This window comes from Bubalus kerabau, chromosome 13 (genome assembly GCF_029407905.1).
Source record: "Bubalus kerabau isolate K-KA32 ecotype Philippines breed swamp buffalo chromosome 13, PCC_UOA_SB_1v2, whole genome shotgun sequence".
Classification (NCBI taxonomy): Eukaryota; Metazoa; Chordata; class Mammalia; order Artiodactyla; family Bovidae; genus Bubalus; species Bubalus kerabau.
In genome coordinates, this window is record NC_073636.1 from 38934329 (window position 1) to 38954883 (window position 20555).

Below are 20555 nucleotides of genomic sequence, written 5' to 3' on the forward strand. Positions count from 1 at the left end.
CGGGCGTCTTCACGATGAAGGTGCAGATGCTCTGGAAGGAGGTCAGAAGTTGTGGGCTGGCGGGCAGCTGTCCTAACCCTGCAGGGACCCCAACAGCCTCCGCTATGAGGATAGAGAAGCCCACGCCTGGGCTGACCTCCATCCCACAATGGCCCGAAACAAACCGCCCAGTGTGTCGCATCGCCCGCAGGGAAGGCTGGGTGGATGGGGGGACAGGCAGCTGAGTAGGAATAAGGCAGAGACAGCAAGCACCCCACCCTCACCCACCACTGTGCATGCCTAAGAGGGTTTTTGTAAACAAGGGGGAAATTAGAAAATAAAATTAGCTTGCACAATTTCAGATGGGAACGGATGCCTCCTTGCCTGACTTCTCCCCACGCCCCCCACCCCCGGGTTTTTTTAATTCCCACGAAAACCTCAAGCAGAGTTAATAATGTATGAAAATTAGGTACCATGTGTGTACTTTGCTTTGTTATGTTTTTATTAAGCAGCCAGTTGATTTAAAAATAACACAACGCAACAATTGACATAATGGCAGATGCCTTGGCATGTATGGCAACATCCTCTTTGAATGTTGTCAGATTTTCCATTACACAAGGACACTTTAAAAAAAGAGGCTTTCAGAATTATCACATAATAGGAAATTATATCAAGTTACAGTTCAATAAAACAAATTGCCCGACACAAATTCCAGTTTTTAAAGATGGCTCGGTCAGTTAGAACTAGTCTGCGGAAGTCGGTTTCTACAGATTGTTTAAAATCCCACCGTAGTCTGACACTTCTGTCTTCCTGGAGTTTCTCTAGGCTACTCGGGTTTGGCCTACTCTTTTTTTTTTTTCTACCTTCTCTTCTGTCCTCTTTCTGTCCTCTGCCCTCCGGCCTGTTAGGCAGCAGGAGAAGCCGCAGGTCGTGGGCCCAGAGGTTTCCAGGACCTCAGCAGGTGCCTCGCCCCTGAGGGTTCTGTGGGCTGGCTCGGGGGCTTCAGGCTGAGGTGGGTGCCCTCTCCCAGGTTTCCAGCACCAGCCTGTGTCATTTCTTGATGGATCCCTGCCCATGGTGGAGGGGCTGCAGGCTTCTCTGGTCACTGTGCAGGGACCCGTGGGCTTGCCTGCACCTCCATAGTGGGGCTGGATGGCTGCCTCCTGTGTGTGTGTGTGTGTGTGGGATTGCACCTGACCCCAGGAGGATCACCGTCGGTGGAGCATTGCTCTGCTCCACAGCGCGTCTTCCTTACTGTCTCAGGTGTGTTAATTAGCCAGCAAAACAGTTGTCTGGTGTCAGTGCATTTGGTGGATCTGCAGGGTGGGAGAGTGGTCAGCAGGCCAGTTTCAATGAGTCGGCACCGTCAGGGCATTCTGGCGGCAGGAGTTGGTGGACCCAGGAAGGACGGTGAGCTTATGGAGGGAAGGTTCTAGAGCTGTTGAGAAGGACTCATGGGCTGCTGGGTGTGGGGCATTTTGTCTCTTAGCTCCTGTCCTTACTAACGAGGGGACATGCCAGCCGTGTCCCCTCCTCAGCAGCTTCCTGAGGTTGCCAGCTCGTGCCTCCTGATGTCAGCAGGTGTGGGCCAGTGTCTGCAGAGCCATCGTTACCTTGTGGTGTTTTAAAACGTAATCGCAGAGGAGACATTTGATCTCGATGACTTGCACCATAAGACTTTCTTGGAATCTTTTCAAGGGGTGGGTTGGAACAGAACTTTTCCATCTACACCACGGTCTATAAAAATCCTAGTAACTGACTTCATGGGGCTTGAGCTTTTCTTTTGTTATTTCCTTCACTCTCTGATTAGATTCTGCTCACGTGCAGGACAGAACAGTCTGACAGGAAATAACCAGCATTGAAATATCTCAAGGGCAAGACTGTACCTGGTACCACCCTCGTAAGGACGGCACAGGTTTGGCTGCCCCAGCGCTAGGGCTGACCTCAGAAGCCCCTGTCCAGGTGCGCTTTGGCTCCTAAGGAGCCAGGTCAACAGGAAGCTCGGCTGGGAGTCCGGAGGCCTGGTGCTTTCCCCGGCCTGGCCGTGGCCTTGAGCTTGCTCTCTCAATTGACTCCACCCCTCCGTGGTGCTCAAAATCAACCTGGGAATAAGATGACCTGCTCTTGACTTTTCAGAATGCCCAAGTTGACAAATTGGTTGTCACCATCTAAGGGGCCATTTGTTTCCCTGGTGTGAAGACAGACTTTTAAGGGAGGAAATTAACATTTCAGGTTACGCTCGCGGGCTCTTTGAGGAGGGAGGTGCTACTTTTAGTCGGCTGTCATCTAAAAGTGAAGAAAAGACCTGAAATGGTTTTTGTGGGATTTGTGAGAACATACAGAAACACTTAGAAGTTGTAATTATTCACACCTTTTTGCAAAATTGTGTTGGAAGCAAGTCTGAGGCACCGTCTTGCTCCAGGAGGGACCCTTCCGTCAGGGGTTCCTGGGTACCTGTTATGTTCAGAAATGTCTTGTAAAGAAATCACTTTTCTCGGTCCCTCCGACATGGCTGCTCGCGCCTGTCAGCTGCGTGGTTGGATGTTCCTGAGAGGGGCAGGCGTGTGGTGGCAACAGCAGACACACGTCTCTGTGTCTCCCCCTTCACACCCTCTCAGCCTGGACGGGTATCCCCAGCCGCAGAGCCATGCCCTCTGCTGAGCTTCTCCGGAAAGAGCAGAATCTCAAGGTGGCTGGAATTCTGACTGTGTGGACCACAGTGCAAGTCTGGGACTGGCTGGTGTCTGCAGCACCCTGGAGTTGCTCCTTCATTTCATGTTTTATGTCACCGTCCGCTGGATTGTTCCACAGGCTGAAGGGACCCGCCTTTAAAGATGTTTCAGCAGCAAGTGCTGGACCGCCCACCACCATGGCCGTCTCCATCTGCCCCAGCCCCCCAGTCAGCTGGTAGAGGTCTCCACCTCTGTCCTGGGTGATGATTACCCCAGCAGCACCTTGTCCCACCTCTGATCCCAGCCAGGGGATGTCCTGAGTCCTGGCCATGCCTTGCCCTCCCTTCCTCAGCTTCTCCTGGCTCAGCCCTGACTTCCCTTGGCCTCTCGCTTCTCAGCCTCGTCCTCCACAGCCCTTGACCTTCTGGTTCAGTCGCCTCATGCCGGGGGGGCCTGCACCCTCCCCTGTGAGTGTCCTGTAGTGAAGATGAACACAGAGGCAGTACTGCCTGGAGTGGGCACACCTTCCCCTCCCTCCAGGGACTCCTGCCCCACCCTCAGCTCTGCTTCCATTCAGGCTTCCCTGAGCTTGAGGGCCTGTACCTCACCAGCCCACCACACACTGGCCACCCCGTGTTTCCTGGTGCTGACTGCCTCTGGGGCTGCCTCTTGCTCGTGGCCACCCCATTTATCAGTGGACAGGCTGGAGCCACACTTGCCTCCCTCACCCTGGCCCACCTCTCCTACTGCCGCTGATGGGCCTGCAGGCCTCTCCTGAGGTCAGTACCAGTGACCTCGAAGCGCTCTTCCAGGTCCTCGTTGCTCTGGAGGCTTCCTCATCCTGCTTCCTCTTAGCCGAGTATCCAGTTCACTCACCTTAGGTGAGTGGTCCCTCCGATTCTTCAGCCACAGGTAGAAACATCCAGTCACACTGAGGTCCTGCAGTGGCTTTTTGGTAGACCACTAAGGAGCAGGATCTGGGTCGGGGCTGGTTTTGTTTTCATTTGTTGAAAGGAAATGGCCCCAAGGTCCCTGTGTGTCTCCATCTGCAAGGCTGAGTGCAAAGGAGGGTAGCCGCTTGGCCTGCCATGAGCTTCGGGCAGGATGCTGGGGTCGCCAGTGCTGTAAGCTTCTCCGCTTCAAAACAGGGTGGTCATAGCTCCTTTCATGCACACCCAGGGCTGAGAAGAAGACCAGGCTGGAGTGGGGGTCGCTAGTTATTTGTGTGGTGGACATTCGGCCCAGAAAGCCAGGGCTATGTCTGGTTCTCCCCTATGTTACTGGCACCTTGGACAGGACATGACTTGTAGCCAGTGCTCATAAATTTCTGAACTGAAGCTTATAGATTAAGCAAGGCCACATGACTCCCTGGAGAGAATGTAGAGCTTGGTGTCTAGAGGCCTGGGCTGTTGTCCCGTGTCTGCCTCTTGCATCCTGTGGACGACCCCTGAGCAAGTCTCACCCCCTGAAGGTCCATTTCTCCTTTACTTCGATGGGTGTGTGATGAGATGCTTTGCTGTCAGCTGGTCGTGCTCCAGACGTGCCCACATGTAGCTGAAACAGTGAGGAACTTAGTGATCCGTGCCCCCCTCCAAGAGGACAGCTGATTCCTCTGGCTTGGCCCTGCCCCTGCCCCTCCTCAGGGCTTCTGTGTCCCCCAGACACCCCCTCCTCATTCTGAGAACTGCCTCCATTCTGAGAAGTCTCATGCACTTGTGTTTATTTGGGAGCAAAATGGTCCTCTGAAGCCCCCTGGAGCTCCCTTAAGGTCCTCGTGACTGTGCCTCAGGCCTGTGTGACAGCAGGCTCAGGGCCACTTCTGAGTAGAGGGAAGAGGAGGGACTGGATGGTGACTGTAGCTCAGGCCACCACTGTGCTTTCTCCGGGGGATGCTGTAAGGACACACCTGTTAGTGGGCTGTTCAGAGCAGTCGGGATCAGTTGGGCAGAGGTACAAAGCCAGGAGCCCACCAGGGGGCTATATCTACCCCAGTGACTTTACCTTTGCCCAGATGCATGCTTGAAAACAGGATGTGACTGCCCTGGTAGAGCTTAGGGAGCTTGTCCTCTGTGGTGTGGCCGCAGTCTCCACCCTGCCCTGATGTCTCACGTGTGGTCACTTCACTCATTCTCTTGCCTGGAGCCTCAGATCATGATCATGTTTACAGGCCCTGTGATGGAGCACTGTGACCTTTGTGTTCAACCAGTTTATTTGTATGTTAGGCACTTAGAGCATGATCATCTTGATTAAAAAGAAAGCTCTTTGTTTTCTCAGTGGATTTAAGCGTGAGTCAGGGAGGTTTGGGTCTTAATAGTCCAGTCCTCTATTCTTTGCTACCACCACCCCCGACCTACCCCCCGCCACCTTCAGAGATGCGGCGCGAGAGGAATGGGCTGACCTCAGGATGGTTACCTGGCCCCTGGGGTTGTCTTGGCCTGGAACTGCCTTTGGAAGGTTTGGGTTTCACTTTGAGACACTAGAGCCTGTATGGTTTGCAAACTGCTTTGCAATATGGACCCTCTCAGATGATTAAAAAAAAAACAACAAGCAAACAGGGCTTCCCTGATGGTCCAGTGGTGAAGAATCCACCTGCCAATGCAAGGGACACAGGTTTCATCCCTGGTCTGAGAAGATCCCACATGCCATGGGGCAGCTAGGCCAGTGCACCGCAACTACTGAGCCCATGAGCTGCGACTACTGAAGCGTGCATGCCCGGGGCCTGTGCTCTGCAGAAGAGAAGCCACTGTACACAGCCAAGAGCCGCCCCCTCACCTCAACCAGAGAGCCCACACCAGAAACGAAGATCCAGCGCAGCCAAAAATGAAATAAGAAATCTTTAAAAATGAAAAAACACAGAAAGAAAAAGCAAAAGTCCCCCATCGCGCTGTTGTGGTGTGCCACCACAGGCCTGTCGCGGTTCATATTTTCCTTGACGTTTGTGTCCTCATTCACTTGAAAGCCACGGCGCGCTACAGGAGTCTGTATGCAGCACACTTTTCTTCTTTTCCTTTCTCATTTGTTTCCTCAAAAAAAAAAAAATCCACCGCTTTCTTGCCTTGAGATGTAAATTCCACATTCTGGCTGCATTGGATTCCAACTTTTTCCGAGAAAAGGCTTAAATTTATTAGGTTAGTTCACAATGTTCTCGCAGAGAACTTTTACTCTGAGGCATGGAGCCATGTGTGGTCGGGGTTGTTTTAAGATAAATAATGAAAGAGTCAGCATCACATCCTTTACAGAAAGTCGGGCTATGCCTGTTGGCTTCAGTAATTGTCACACGTGATCCACAAACTTGGTCCAGGGCGGCGGGCACAGGGCTGGGGTGGAAGGTCAAGCGGATGCTCCTGCAGTTTTACTCGGCATCGATGGCACCCCTGGGTCAGTGCAGAATTGGATGGGCGATGTGGGGACCTGAGGACCCTTAGGAAGCCTGCTTCTACTGGGAATTGTTCCCTGTCATCCAGCCAGGATCTGGTTTCTCGACAGTGTTAGAGTGGGAGGCAGATAACAGGATCACAAACAAGCCTTTGTGTATAATGGACTCTCAGCATCACAGAGTCTTGGTCTGCTTGTGTCACTGGAGATGGCCACATTGTTTTATATTTACCTCTAAAGAGGGGAACCAAAACCAAGAGATCCTCTTTGGGGAATAAAAATCATGCTTTCTCAGAGGCTAGCTTGGAACATATTCACAGTTATATAGGTACGTATAAGTATCCATCTGCCTGCAGACATGTATATGTAGAACACACACGTGTCAACGTGCATACAGACACTGATGTGAATATAAACTGCTGGCAGCAGCTTATCACAGCTCACTGCTGAATGTTGATTTCTAGATGTTTGGATTCCATAACCTAAGGACATGAAAAATAAAAAAGGAAGGGGTTGCCAACATCATGTTTTCTAAGGTCGTTAAACATTTTCTTGGTGGTGGATGGTAAGTAGACTTACTGTGATGATCATTTTGCACTATATACAAATACAGAATCACATTGTACACCTGAAACTGATATAATGTTATATGTCAATTATGTCTCAGTAAAAATTATTTTAGTTGTAAGATACACACAACATAAAATTTCACATCCTGCCCATTTAAAAGTGTATAGTTCAGTATGGTTATATACATTCATGTTGTGCATCCAAGATCATTTTACAAGAAAAAGAACTAGACAGATGGGCCCCATTTCCTGTCCTCATCATTTCATAGAGGAAAGAGCGCCAGAAGGGAAACAAGGAAGGGAGGCTGGCATCTTGTGTGTGTATGCATGTGTGCACACGCCTAGTCAGTCAGTTGTGTTTGACTTTTCTGACCCTCTGGACTGTAGCCCACCAGGCTCCCACTGTCCATGGAATTTTCCAGGCAAGGATACTGGAATGGGTTCCCTTATCCTTCTCCAGGGGATCTTCCTGACCCAGGGATCAAACCCATGTCTCCATCATTGGCAGGCAGATTCTTTACCCGTTGAGCCTGTGGGGAAGCCCAGCTGGCATCTTGATGAAGGATGTTCCTCCCGTGTCTGTGATAGAAAAGCACAGAGAAAAAAATAATCATTTATGGAAACATAATAGTGCAGAGGGACAGAGGGCAAGGAGCTCTTTGTAGCCTTTACTCAGATGTGTAAAATGCTAACCTTCTTGTTTTGCCATTACACCTAAAACTAATATAATGTTGTCTGCCAATTATATCTTAATAATAATAAAAAAAAATACTCGCTTGTTTCTTCTTTGCCTAAAACCATCCTGCTCACAGCATCTGTCCTTGAGCTGTTTGTTACCAGGCCACGGCAAGTCATAGAGCTTGGGCTGGAGGAGCTCAGCATGGCTTCTGAGCATACAGTTCAGCGGTGGTATTTCTTCACAGTCAGACTTTGCAGACGAAGGAAGCCATGTGTTCATTTATGTCCTGGCATGAATCTTATCATTGCTGGCCTGAGTGCCAGTAGCAAGCATTTCACTTCTGGCAGTGGTCAGCAGCCCTGTTCTAGAGCTGGTTTTGTTTTTATAGAAGTTAAGCCAGTGGTTACAGTCAGAGCCCGTATATATTCATTCTACTGTGATACCACGCTCTACTCTTTCTCCCCAAAGTTAACTAGTGAACTGACTTTGGTTTGTACTCTCCAAGCCCCTCTTATATCTGCTGAAATCCTGCCATTAAGGCTTCTGAAACTGACATTGGTTTGTATTGACTATAAACTGGGTTTAAAGACTTATCTATGTTGATCCATGTCCATCTGCTCTAGAGGATCACTCTGTATGACTGTGCCACGTTCTAATTACCTGTCTTCCTATTGGTGCACACCTGGGTTGTTTCTAGGTTCTTGCTGATACAATAATACCACAGTGCACATGCCAGGGAGCCTTTCCTGCACACACGAGAGGGAATTTATCCCAGGGAGCTTTCTGGGAAGAGAGTCACCAGGTCAAAGGGGAAGAGAAGGCTTTGTTCACAAAATTGAATTCCTTGCTCAACCAACCTGGCTATTTACTGCAGTTGTTCAGGCACCTGGAGTGGGAGTAGGGGGAGAGAGAATATTAAGTCAACCAGTAATAAATTCGGTTTTCTGGACCAAATTGAAAGTTGCTGATTGTTGATCTGTCTAAAGGTTTAGCTCAGAGTCTAAGAATAGTAAAGCAGGCATCTGGCAGGTTGCTTACAGTGACTTTTCTTCATGTCTCTGGGCTTGGGGCAGAGACCAGTGGGGAGCAGCCAGCCCTTCAGGTCCCCCCTTTCCCATGTGAACAGCAAAATGTTTGCAGACTTGGCCTGGGGAGCCCATGAACCTGGGTGTTGCCGTCTGTCAGGCTTTGTCACAGATGGCTCTTCTGGTCCAAGAAAATCCTCTGGCCACAGCTTGGTCCATCTCCTCAGATGAGTTTCTCAGCATGCCTTTTTGGAGTGCTGGGCGTTGCTCATGAGTTCCAGCAGATCTGTCTTCCCACTGTCTGGTTGTGGTCTCTGAACAAGCTGGGGAGGCACCCAGAAGGGCAGAAGTGGCCTCGGGTGGCCTCAGGTGGCCTGGGGGACATGTGCAGGGGCCCCGTGGCAGCATCTCCAGGTAGCTGCCATGCAGCCCGCTGCGAACACCAGGGCCTGGACCATGGATGAGTCTCAGGACAAACCGAGAGCTAAGGGGATGTCCACATGCTTTGTGTCACAGCTTCTCTTACCTTCAGCAAATAGGAGAATGAGCTTATCTAAAGAGCTTATCACTCTTTAGGAAACAGTGAACAAGAAGACAACCTGCCCGTGAGAAAAAGCTATAGAGCCATGAAAGAAAAAAATAGCTAAACTATAAACTAGACTAAAAGCCTTTCCTGCTCAGCCTGTCAGAGCAGCCTATGAGTGGACCCTTCCCACACACCCCGGGACAGGCTGAGCTATGGGGAGGGTCTGACGGAGATCACATGTCTGATGCATCTGGTGTCAGATGGATAGACAGTGGGTACGGGATCTGGTGTGTCAGAGCCAATGCGATACCCCACATTATCAGACAGAAATCGTTGTCCATGGTTGCTGCCTGTGAGGTCATTGGTGTTTTGGACATACAGGCATGAGTTTACATTTGTAAAATAATTCTTTCTTTCTTTTTTTAACAACCAGCTGTCAAAGCTTGAAAAGCAGCAGCAGAGGAAAGAAAAAACCAGAGCCAAAGGGCCTTCTGAGTCAAGCAAGGAGAGAAGTGCTCCCCGCAAGGAAGACCGCAGCGCCAGCAGTGGGGCCGAGGGGGACGTGTCCTCAGAGCGGGAGCCGTAGGTGGGCTGGATGCAGGTAGGGTGGCCTCCTCGGGCTACGTGGTCTTCTTATGTGGGGGCACTGGTCAAGGATGCAGGATGGGACGGCTTGGGGCAGTTTGCTTTATGGACGTTCGCTTGTGGTCGCCTTAAATCCTGCTGCCGTCCAGGATGGAAAGAAGAGCTGAGATGCACCCGCATCAGCTGACTGCTGCGGTTCTTAATGCTACTAGAGTGTTCCAGACTTGAGCTCCCACTTCCACACCTTCCTCTTGGGAGCTGTGTGTAGGGGGGAGTTGCAGCTGGCACTCTGTGCAGCCTCTCACCTGTTGTCCTTCACTGCACCCTCCTGGCGCTGCCCACTCATGTTCCAGGGGGTTCCCTGTAGTTTTGGGTCAGACTCCCTGCCTAAAGGTCATGGGCTTGATGCCCTGCTGCCTGATGGCCCTTGGCTCAACTTGATTCCCTGTGAACACGTCACTTGCCAGCATTCACTGGTGCAGGGAGAAGCACGGGAACCGTCCAGCCACATGTCAGCCGGCGCACTGGCGTGGGGGTGTGGAGGGATGCGGGCGAGACTCCAGAGGATGAGGGGTTGAGGGGCAGGACCTGAGGGGCCGGTGGAAATGGGGTGAAGAGGGCAAGGGCACGGAGCTGCCCAGCTGAGAGGAGAGCAGGTGTGCGTGTTGGGGTGACCTGGACAGGTGGGCGCAGGCAGAGGCTGGAGAGTGGGCACATCGACTGCTATCCGGATGCTTGTCTGAGGCAGGGGCCCAGAACAGTCCAGGCCGTGGTGAGTCTGGTCTGAGCCACCTGGGTTCTGTCCTGGGGTCCCGGGGGGGCTCTGAGAGCTGTCAGGTGCACAAGGGACACAGGTTCCAGTTTACAAAGGTGACCCAACAGCCCTAGGGAGTGGGCTGGAGGGGACAGGCCAGTGGGGAGGCAGCTGCAGAATGCACGGGATCAAGGGCCGGGTGTGCGGTTCGGAGCCTTCAGCCTGTGAACTGTGGTTCAGATCAAGTCCGCCTGTGGGTTAGGGTTAGGGTTAGGGAACCCTAACCCTAACCCTGGGAACCCTAACCCTAACCCTGGAGATGCCACATAGTGAGAGAACACCTGGGACGTGGCTTCTGCCTCTGGAGTGGGGTCCCTGGGGTCTGCCTGTGGGATGTCTGTTAGGATGCCCACTGCCAGCACGGAGACAGTGAGCTGAGCCCGCAGGTGTGACCAGGCGCAGTGGAGCCAGCTTGCAGACAGGCAGGACGCGGATCTCGGAAGAGGTGGGGTTGCTAAGCCATGTTGTGAGGGGCCGTGTGGGATGGTCAGTCCTGTAGGTCCTGTTGACTTGGCCCAGGCTCCGTGTTTTGTCAGAGTGTCACTATGGGGAGGTGACAGCCATGTCCACTGATCTGGGCTCAACGTGTGTCACACACTCATGTGAACATGAAGCCAAAGTTGGAAAGGAGTCCCTTCATGCTCGGCCTCCTTTGTCATCATCACAAACCCTACCTTGTTCTGGATCTTGATGCTCTGACCTAAAGCCACTGATTTTTATTCATGAACTAAAACAGTTGGTATGAGTTTTGTTGTTGTTCAGTCACCCAGTCGTGTCCAGCTCTTTGCGACCCCTATGGACTGCAGCATGCCAGGCTTCCCTGCCCTTCATTATCTCCTGGAGCTTGCTCAAACTCATGTCCATTGAGTCGGTGATGCCATTCAACCATCTCATCCTCTGTCGTCCCTTTCTCCTCCTGTCCTCACTGTTTCCCAGCATCAGGGTCTTCTCCAATGAGTCAGTTCTTCACATCAGGTGGCCAAAGTATTGGAGCTTCAGCTTTGGCATCAGTCCTTCCAATGAATATTCAGAGTTGATTTTCTTTAGGATTGATTGGTTTGATCTCTTGCAGTCCAAGGGACTCTCAAGAGTTTTCTCCAACACCACAGTTCAAAAGCAGCATTTCTTCAGCACTCAGTCTTCTTTATGGTACTCTCGTATCCGTACATGACCACTGGAAAAACCATAGCTTTGACTGTACAGACCTTTGTTGGCAAAGTAATGTCTCTGCTTTTTAATATGCTGTCTAGGTTTGTCATAGCTTTTCTTCTTTAAAAAACACATAGCAAGGAGCAAGTGTTTTTTAATTTCATGGCTGCAGTCACCATCTGCAGTGATTTTGAAGCCCAAGAAAGTAAAATCTAGACACTGCTTCCACTTTTTCCCCTTCTATTTGCCACGAAGTGATGGGACCGGATGCTATGATCTTTGTTTTTTGAATGCTGTGTTTTAAGCCACCTTTTTCACTGTCCTCAGAAGGGAGTCTTCTGAACCTGAAATTTGGTGTATAAGTCATGTTTGGTATTCATGAACACACAGTAACCTTTTATGTGGCATATATGTGTAAAAGTTCCATTCCCACCTCTTCCAAGACCTGATGAGGACTTGATCATCATTGATATGGTCAGTTTTGTCGTCAGAAATACCGCTACCGCCTCTGACTTACAGTCCGTCCAGAAATCCTGAATCCGGGGGTGACGGGCCACATAAAGGCAGCGTGCAGGGCGGCTCTTGAAGTTAGTTTTCTGATTATGCTAATTAAGTGAGTCCAGCCGTGACTCAGAACTTCATCAGGTTCTTACCTGCATCCTACCAGTTTCTGTGTGACAGCAAGTGAGTTATGTCATTTCTGCTTCCTTAGTTTTTCTTCTATGAACTAAGTGAATGGAGTTCAGCGATGGTGGAAAAGGCAGGCAGGCCACCACGCCCAGCGGACGGGGTGGATGGGGACCCCGTGTGGGTGAGACTGTTGTGCAGGGTGCCTCCAGGTCCCCTCGGCAAGACGTGGCCACCAAGACGTGGCAGAGCCGCTGAGGGGCCATCTCGCCTGCCCTGGGAAGGTGCAAAGGAGCTGCATTGGGTCCCCTGGGCCGACTGTGGGTCTCAGTGGAGGGGAGGTGAGCCCCAGAGGCTGAGTGGTCAGCTGCGTCCAGGCAGCGAGGTATCTCATGGCCTCAGCCCTTGACGAGCACTGACAGGCCTCGCAGGTCTCAGCTGTGACTTCCATCAGGTGTCTGGGTGAGCCTTGAGGGATCTGTGGTGCTAGAGACCGAGGTGTGGCCAGGTTGGCCAGGGTCCCTCAGGACCACGTGTGGGGCCCAGGTGCTGGCACCATAGGAGACAGACTCACTGAGCCTTGAGGATCCAGCCGTTGCTGCTCAAGGGATGGAGGCTCTTGAGGCAGTGTAGACGGGTCCATGAAGATGTTGAAGCCACATTTATGTGAATATAACTGCAGCTGCTGGGTTTTGGACCACGGGCCTGAAGTGAAACCTCCTTTCCTGACTGTTTAAGATGGGGGTCCAGCTGTAGTTATTCACACTGGAGATGGCGGCAGAGACCCTGTGGCTGGTGCAGGTGTAAATTGAGGTGGGGTCCTCTGAGACACCCACACCAGGCGAAGACCAGGGGGCGCTTCCAGATTTGTAGACCGTACAGGGGTCTCCGCAGGTCTATTAGGGGTTTGATGCCTGTGGACCTGTGCTGCCCTTCTGCTGAAATGTGTCATCCCAGCCGCTCCTCCCAGAGCTACCACCCAGTGTCCAGAAGTCTGTAAGAGCTGACAGGTGGTGACAGATGGAAGGTGACCTTGCCATCTACCTTGCTCTACAGGAAAACAGTCCCCCCACCTCCCCACAATGAGGGGAGCTGTGGTTTTCATTTGATGTGGGTTTCATTTACTTTTCTTTAAAAACAAGTGCCCTCAGGAGCATCACAGGCCTGAAGGGGAGCAGCTCTGAATTTCTGAGGCTTGAGAGAGAAAAAAAAGGCAAGAGAAGATGGAGTGAGAGGCTGCAGGATCTTGGGCAAGTGTTTCTTTGAAAATGAGCCCAAACCCCCTTGGTTCAGAGGACATTCCCAGGGTGTCACCATCTTTCTGTTATACAGCAGACATTCCTTATCTTACCAAATGGACATGAAACTGCTAAAATCAGCTCCTCTTTTGTCCTCCATCCCATTCTTCAGTCTCCTCACTGTGCTAGGAAGATCCAAGGATTCTTGTGAGGCCGCAGCTCAGTTACCCTCTTTCTGGCCCATGGCTAAAGGCATCAGGGCTACTGCCTATGAAATAGAGTGTGGTTTCCACTTGGGACCACAGGCTGCAGTGTTCCCTCGTTTGAGCATCGACCCAGCTGCCACTGGGAGGGTGTGAGAGAGGCACTCCCGACCAATACCCGCATTTCTGTCCTGAGGTTTCTGCCCTTGAAACCAAACAAGGAAAGTGTTTTGGATGCTGCCATCCGTGTGCTTTTCCAACTTAACCTTGTCTGCATAGTGAGACGAGTCCTGGCAGAGCACGTTTCTTTCTAAGGCGCTAGAGCAGTTGTGTGTGTGTGTGTATGCTCTGTAGAAGGCTATCTCGTCACTTTTTGCTGCTGTTTCCCTGGTGAAGGTGGGATCTCTCATTCCTGAACTTTACTTTGCTTCCCTGTCAGTATTCTTGTCACTTTTTCCATCCCTGTGCTGGTGTTTCATGGTATAAGACACTCTGTGCCTGCGATAGTGTTTTTATTTTATTTTTTTTTTTAACTTTAAACAACCTTTTTCCAGTGGTTTCCCTAGAGTTCGCAGTCTACATTTTTCACTAATCTGAGCCCATCCTCAAACAGCGTGGCCACCTTATTTGTGCAGGTGCCTCATGGAAGTGGATCCCAGACCCTGGTGACGCTGTGTCACTCATGTCACCTTCCATCTGTTCTCAGCCCAGTGCATTGTTACCTATTATTATCTTATAAATACTTTTTTTTTTTTTAGATGAACCAAGAATAAGAAAAAGAACTGATCTGGGGACTTCTCTGGTAGCCCACTGGGTAGGGCTCTGTGCTTCCACTGCAGGGGGCATGGGCTCCATCCCTGGTCAGGGGATACACTTCCTTTCATTATGTGAATCCAAGTTTCTGACCTGTGTTGTGTTCCTCCTGCCTGAGAACTTCCTTGAGCGTTTCTTGTGGATCAAACCAAGCCTTCATTTCCCTTTCACTTTTGAAGGATAGTTTTGTTGGTATAGAATTCTAGATTGGTGGTGGTTTTCTCGCTTGAACATTTTAGATATCTCATTCCACTCTTTCCTTTCTAGCGTAGTCTCTCTTGAGAAGTCCTGTGTAACTCACAGCCTTGTTCTGCTGCAGCTAACGTGTGCCTCTCCTCCCACTCTGCACACAGCTTCTTTCAAGATTTTCTCTTCGTTTTTTGCAGTTTGCTTATGATCTGCCCCAGTGCGGTTCTTGATGGGTATGCTCTGAGCTTCCTGGGTCTGTGATTTGGTGTCTGGGCTGTTCTTGGCCATCATTACTTCTCTGCTCTTTCCACCTTCTCCTCCTGGAATTTGGTTTTGTGTATGTTACCCCTTGTGCAGTTTCCCCAAGGTTCTTGGACAGTTAGTTTCTTTCCCCCCACTCTTTTCTCTCTCTCTTGGCAGTTCAGTTTGGAAGTCTGTGTTGACCTTCTGCAAGCCCACTGACTTCTCCTGGGGCTGATGAGCCCACAGGAAGCTCTCTTTTCTTTTGATCCTTTCTGGAGCTTCTGTCTCTCTGCATACATTACCTGTCTTTTCTCGAGCATTGTCTACTCTTCCCAGTAGAGCCCTTAACATATTAATCGTAGTTACTTTTCCTTATCTGACAATTCCAGCATCTTGTTTTAAATATCTAAGCCTCATTCTGATGATTGCTTTGGTTTCCTGAACTTCTGGAATCTATAAATGCATGTCTTTCAGTTCATCTGGGAAATTTTAAGGAGTGTTTCTTCCAACGTTATTTTCTGCCCTGTTTTCTCTCCTCTTGCTGGAAGGAGGTTATTGGTCCCAAACCACAAGTGTTGTTCTGGCCTTTGTTTTACAGGATGCAGATATTACACAGGAGCAAGCATATTATGTCACTTTACTGGCAAGGGGGTTGGATTTACTTCCTTGAACCTTAGTTGCCTTATTTATCAGAAACAAATCGGCAAGACTCTGACCATAATAACGATTCTGCTTATTGCTCAAGTGCAGAGCTAAGCTTGCTGATAACCTGGAGTGTGTTAATATAGTAGACACTACTTGCCTGTGGATATTTAAATGCAAATTAATTAAAATTAAATATAAGTTTAATTTCCTTAGTCACAGTAGCCACATTTCAAGTGCTGAGTGGCTACGTGCAGCTGGTGGCTGCTGCGCTGCGCAGAGCTGATAGACCACAGTCTGTCACTGCACAAAGTTCTTTTGGGTGGCACTAGCTTAGAGGGGGAGAAGGCAATGGCACCCCACTCCAGGACTCTTGCCTGGAAAATCCCATGGACGGAGGAGCCTGGTGTGCCGCAGTCCATGGGGTCGCTAAGAGTCGGACACGACTGAGTGACTTCACTTTCACTTTTATGCATTGGAGAAGGAGATGGCAACCCACTCCAGTGTTCTTGCCTGGAGAATCCCAGAGACGGGGGAGCCTGGTGGGCTGCCGTCTATGGGGTCGCACAGAGCCGGACACGACTGAAGCACCTTAGCAGCAGCAGCTTAGAGGGATCAAACTAAGATTTTTGAGACCGTCATCTGAGCCACTGTGGGTGTTGTTAAATATGAACAAGTATGCATTAGAAATACGTGGGGTAGAATTTAAGGCAAAAAATAAAAACTAACTGCTGTCAGAGTTTGTTCCTTCCATGATCAAATGACATTAGTTTTATTTTTTCCCCTGCTTGGCTTATTAGTTGACACCAAGCTTTCCTTTCTCAGTTATAAATGACACCATTGTCCCTATGTTCTCAGTGCCAAGCCAGGACCCACAGAACTCATGCATAGGAAGAATGTCTGCTCTGAGAGCATGCCACAGGCCTTACTGGGGTCCCTAACATGCTAGACGGGCTGCATGAATCCTTCATCGATAACACTGACCTCCCAGTAGCTTATGTTTTTCATGGAACAGTCTGCTTTTTCTGTGTCAATGAGCTCATGTTAGTTTCCAGCCATGACCAGAACTAAATAAAAATAAATGAAACTAGGTTCTTTTGACAGTGGTTTGGAGAGCAGGTCTGTGGTGTGTATGTTCTGACTCTGGCACTCACATCTTCTGGTTGCTCAAAAGGCTTAAAACCAGAAACAGATCAGCTGGAAGTCAGCATCTTTGAGAGACTCAGGGTTTATACAGGCTGTTGAAGGAGCCCTTGCTCCTGACCCTGGACTCTCTCCCACCCAACCAGCATTTGAAGGCAGTGAAGAAGAACCACCCCAGCAGCTTCTTTCATAAGGTCTTGAAATAGTGGTGCCAAGTTATTAGACACTTCTTAATGCTTTTATGTTTTCTCTAAGCAGAAATTCTATGGCTTTCTAAGTTTACAAAGTTGGAGACATACTGTAGGTATAATGTGACCTGTGTTTACCATCAAGCAGAATATCATGAGCACTTTCTGGATCATTTATTCTTGTGTAGTAAACCATATCATTTTCATCTGCACATTGGATGCTTGAAGCATAAATTTATTATCACAGTTCATTAAAATGTAGAATATTTAATGGTAGAAAATGTAAAAGAATAATGTATTCAAACAGGATCCCAAAGCTCATTTTAGGTTCAAAAACAAAGGTTTTAATCTATGCCAAGAAGGTGGAGTTCCCCAAAGATGGGACATGGAAACTAGTTTCAGTATTTTAGTTACTGGTATTGCAGGTGAGAAAAGAGGCATTAAAAGGCCCTGGCTTTTAAGTTTGGGTTAATATCTTGATTGAAATATAGGAGCAAGTGGGTTACTTTCTTGACTGTAAAACGGAAGTATTATGGTCTCTGGGAATTAAGTTACGTATTACCTTTGTGGTTTTTCAGATATCGGTTACGATGTAGTGCAGAACTGTGGCAGGTAGGTTTCAGAGCACGAGGGTAGACCTGGAGGAAATTTTGATTCCTCTTGTGTGTCCATATAGACCTGAAGAACTTGGACAAGCTGCAGTTCAAACAAGCCTTCCCCGTGTGGGCCTGTGAACTTCAGTGTCAAGCTGGGCTCTGGAATGGAAGGCTGATAATTCCATTGAGACATCTGCTCATAATATGACTCTTTCCTAAGAGTGTGACCTGTGTTGAGTACATCTGCTGGAAGCATGTTTACAGATGTGGCATCTCCATGTGTAAACTACTGTACTTTTGCTTTTACTGAAGTTCATCCAATTAATTTAGATCTGAGGGGATAGAAACTGCTCTGTTAAGTCTGGGATTTAGTTAAACTTGGATGACAAACCAAGAAGCAACAGTTAGAACCGGACATGGAACAACAGACTGGTTCCAAATCGGGAAAGGAGTACGTCAAGGCTGTATATTGTCACCCTGCTTATTTAACTTATATGCAGAATACATGATGAGAAATGCCAGGCTGGATGAAGCACAAGCTGGAATCAAGATTGCTGGGAGAAATATCAATAACCTCAGATACACAGATGACACCACCCTTATGGCAGAAAGTGAAGAACTAAAGAGCCTCTTGATGAAAGTGAAAGAGGAGAGTGAAAAAGTTGGCTTAAAACTCAACATTCAGATATCTAAGATCATGGCATCCAGTCCCATCAGTTCATGGCAAGTAGATGGGAAAACAATGGAAACAGTGTCAGACTTTATTTTTTTTGGGGCTCCAGAATCACTGCAGATGGTGACTGCAGCCATGAAATTAAAAGACACTTGCTCCTTGGAAGAAAAGCTATGACCAACCTAAGCAGCATATTAAAAAGCAGAGACATTACTTTGTCAACAAAGGTCCATCTAGTCAAAGCTATGGTTTTTCCAGTAGTCATGTATGGATATGAGAGTTGGACTATAAAGAAAATTTTATATAGTCTTCAGTGCTTTATAAAGAGCACCAAAGAATTGATGCTTTTGAACTGTGGTGTTGGAGAAGACTCTTGAGAGTCCCTTGGACTGCAAGGAGATCCAACCAGTCAATCCTAAAGGAAATCAGTCCTGAATATTCATTGGAAGGATTGATGCTGAAGCTGAAACTCCAATACTTTGGCCACCTGATGCAAAGAACTGACTCATAGGAAAAGACCCTGATGCTGGGAAAGATTGAAGGCAGGAGGAGAGGGGACAACAGAGGATGAAATGGCTGGATGGCATCATCGACTCAATGGACATGAGTTTGAGAAAGCTCCAGAAGTTGGTGATGGACAGGGAGGCCTGGCGTGCTGCAGTCCATGGGGTCACAAAGAGTTAGGCACAACTGAGCAACTGAACTGAACTAAACTGGATGACAAATGGTTGCCATGTCAATCTTGGCATGACCATCTGGCTTTTGTTGTAGGCTCAGAATTGCAAAAGGAAATTCTAAGAATTGCCAAGGAAGACACTTGGGCATTCTATACTAAAGAACCTACCCTCCTTTGAGCAATATAAAAAATATCCCAAGAACAAGCATTTAGTTTGTACCCTGTTCGTATGTTTTCTTTAGGCTCCCAATCCCTCTGCCTCCCTCATTGTTAAAAGTATTTGGAAATGAGCCTTGTATTTTTTTCAAGAGATTTGTCCATTTTATCCATGTCTAATTTGTGGGCATAAAGTTGCGATATATCCTTTTCATTCTTTTAATGTCTGTAAAATGTTCTGCTGTTGCCTCTTTGATTCCTGATACTCATAACTTGTTTCTTCTCTTTTTTTCTTGATAAGTCTAGCAAGAAGTATATTAGTTTTATTCATCTTTTTAAAAAATTTTCTCTTTGGTTTTTCTGTTTGAAATTTCATTACTTCCTGCTCTTGTTATTCCCCTTCTCCTGCTTGTTTTGGGTTTACTTTGCTTTTATTCTTTTAATTCCTTAAGATGGAAACTCCAATTATTGACTTGAAAGCTTTCTTATTTTCTAATGTAATAAGCATTTGATACTATGAATTTTCCTCTAATCACTGCTATAGATGAATATCACAAATTTTGATTGTTGTATTTTCACTCACTTTAAAATGTTTTCTGATTTGCCATGTGACTTCTCTTGGATACAAAGACCATTCAGAAGTATGTTGTTTAATTCCCAGATACTTGGTTGGTGTCTTTTTGGGCTCTAAGGATGAAGTTCTGATAAATTGGCATCTCTTTGGTGAGAGGTATTAGCACTGATACATGACAACATGGCACATTTCTCCCAGTCAGGTGAAAAAAAAACATTGTCATTCTCTTGTTGTTGTATAAACTTGAAAGGATATCTCCAGCTGTTTTGTTATGCTTGGTCATGTATTTTAATATGATTTGAAAGCAAATTTTGGGACCTTTCTGAGTAATGTGTCTTATCTTTGTTCTTTTTAGTGCATTATCATTGGGCAGAACTGGATCCTGAAAAATTCATGAAAGATGCTAGGCACCTATACTACTTTAAAGACTTGGACCTGAATCCTGAAAAGGAAGATGGAAATAAGAAACTGGGAACCTACAAAAACACACAAAAGACCACCAAAGGAGCGTTACCATTTTTTGTTACTGCTGTGGCTTAATAGAGGAGATGGGTGCTGCCAGGGTGGGGAAGGTGCCCCATTCTCAGGGCAGCAAGGAACACACTCAAGGGTCCCCTCAGGAAGGCCACGTTGGTTCCACTGATTCTCGGCTTGCTCTTGGAACAGGCTGGCCCAGCAGCACTTGTCATCAAGTCCTCCTTTCACCCTGTGGTGTGTTTCTGAGCGTCCATGATGGGTCCCAAATGCGGTCACACTGTCCATGTTTTTCCCAACACTGGCTAGGCCAGGGCTCATGTTAGGATATAAAGAGAACATTCGTCCATGATAATACATTATGTGAGACCTTTGCATCTTATAAATTTTCTCTTTTTTTCTAAAAAGAAATAAACTCCAAAGCTCAACAAACCACTTTATTCTTAGCCAAATTCTGCTATGTTTCTTCTTAAGGATTGTGTTTATAGAAATATGACGTGTCTGACCCTTCTGCATATACATACACGTCTTTCCAGATAACCCTTTTGCAGGGGGCCTTCCCTCAGGGTCCACACAGGCTCCTGCTTCTATGGTGAGAGCCTGTCTGTGGTGATTTATAGTTGGTGCCATTTTCCTTGGATAGTAAGTAGCAGGAAAGGGGAATGTGCCTGTGAAGGAAATCCTCTTCAGAAAGGCCAGGTGACTGACACCAAGTGCATGCTGCTCTGTGTCTGGTTTATCCACCTC

General features: G+C 48.2%; 1 protein-coding gene across 1 annotated transcript in view; it reads left to right on the plus strand.

Moving 5' to 3' along the window:
- DTD1 (D-aminoacyl-tRNA deacylase 1) overlaps positions 1-20243 on the plus strand; it is a 78247-nt gene extending 58004 nt beyond the window's left edge. Inside the window, exons 5-6 of the mRNA XM_055544093.1 lie at positions 9259-9426; positions 19690-20243. Coding sequence (XP_055400068.1) covers positions 9259-9411 — 153 coding nt within the window. The 3' untranslated portion in view covers positions 9412-9426; positions 19690-20243. The remainder of the gene's footprint in view (positions 1-9258; positions 9427-19689) is intronic.
- Positions 20244-20555: the final 312 nt, after the last annotated feature.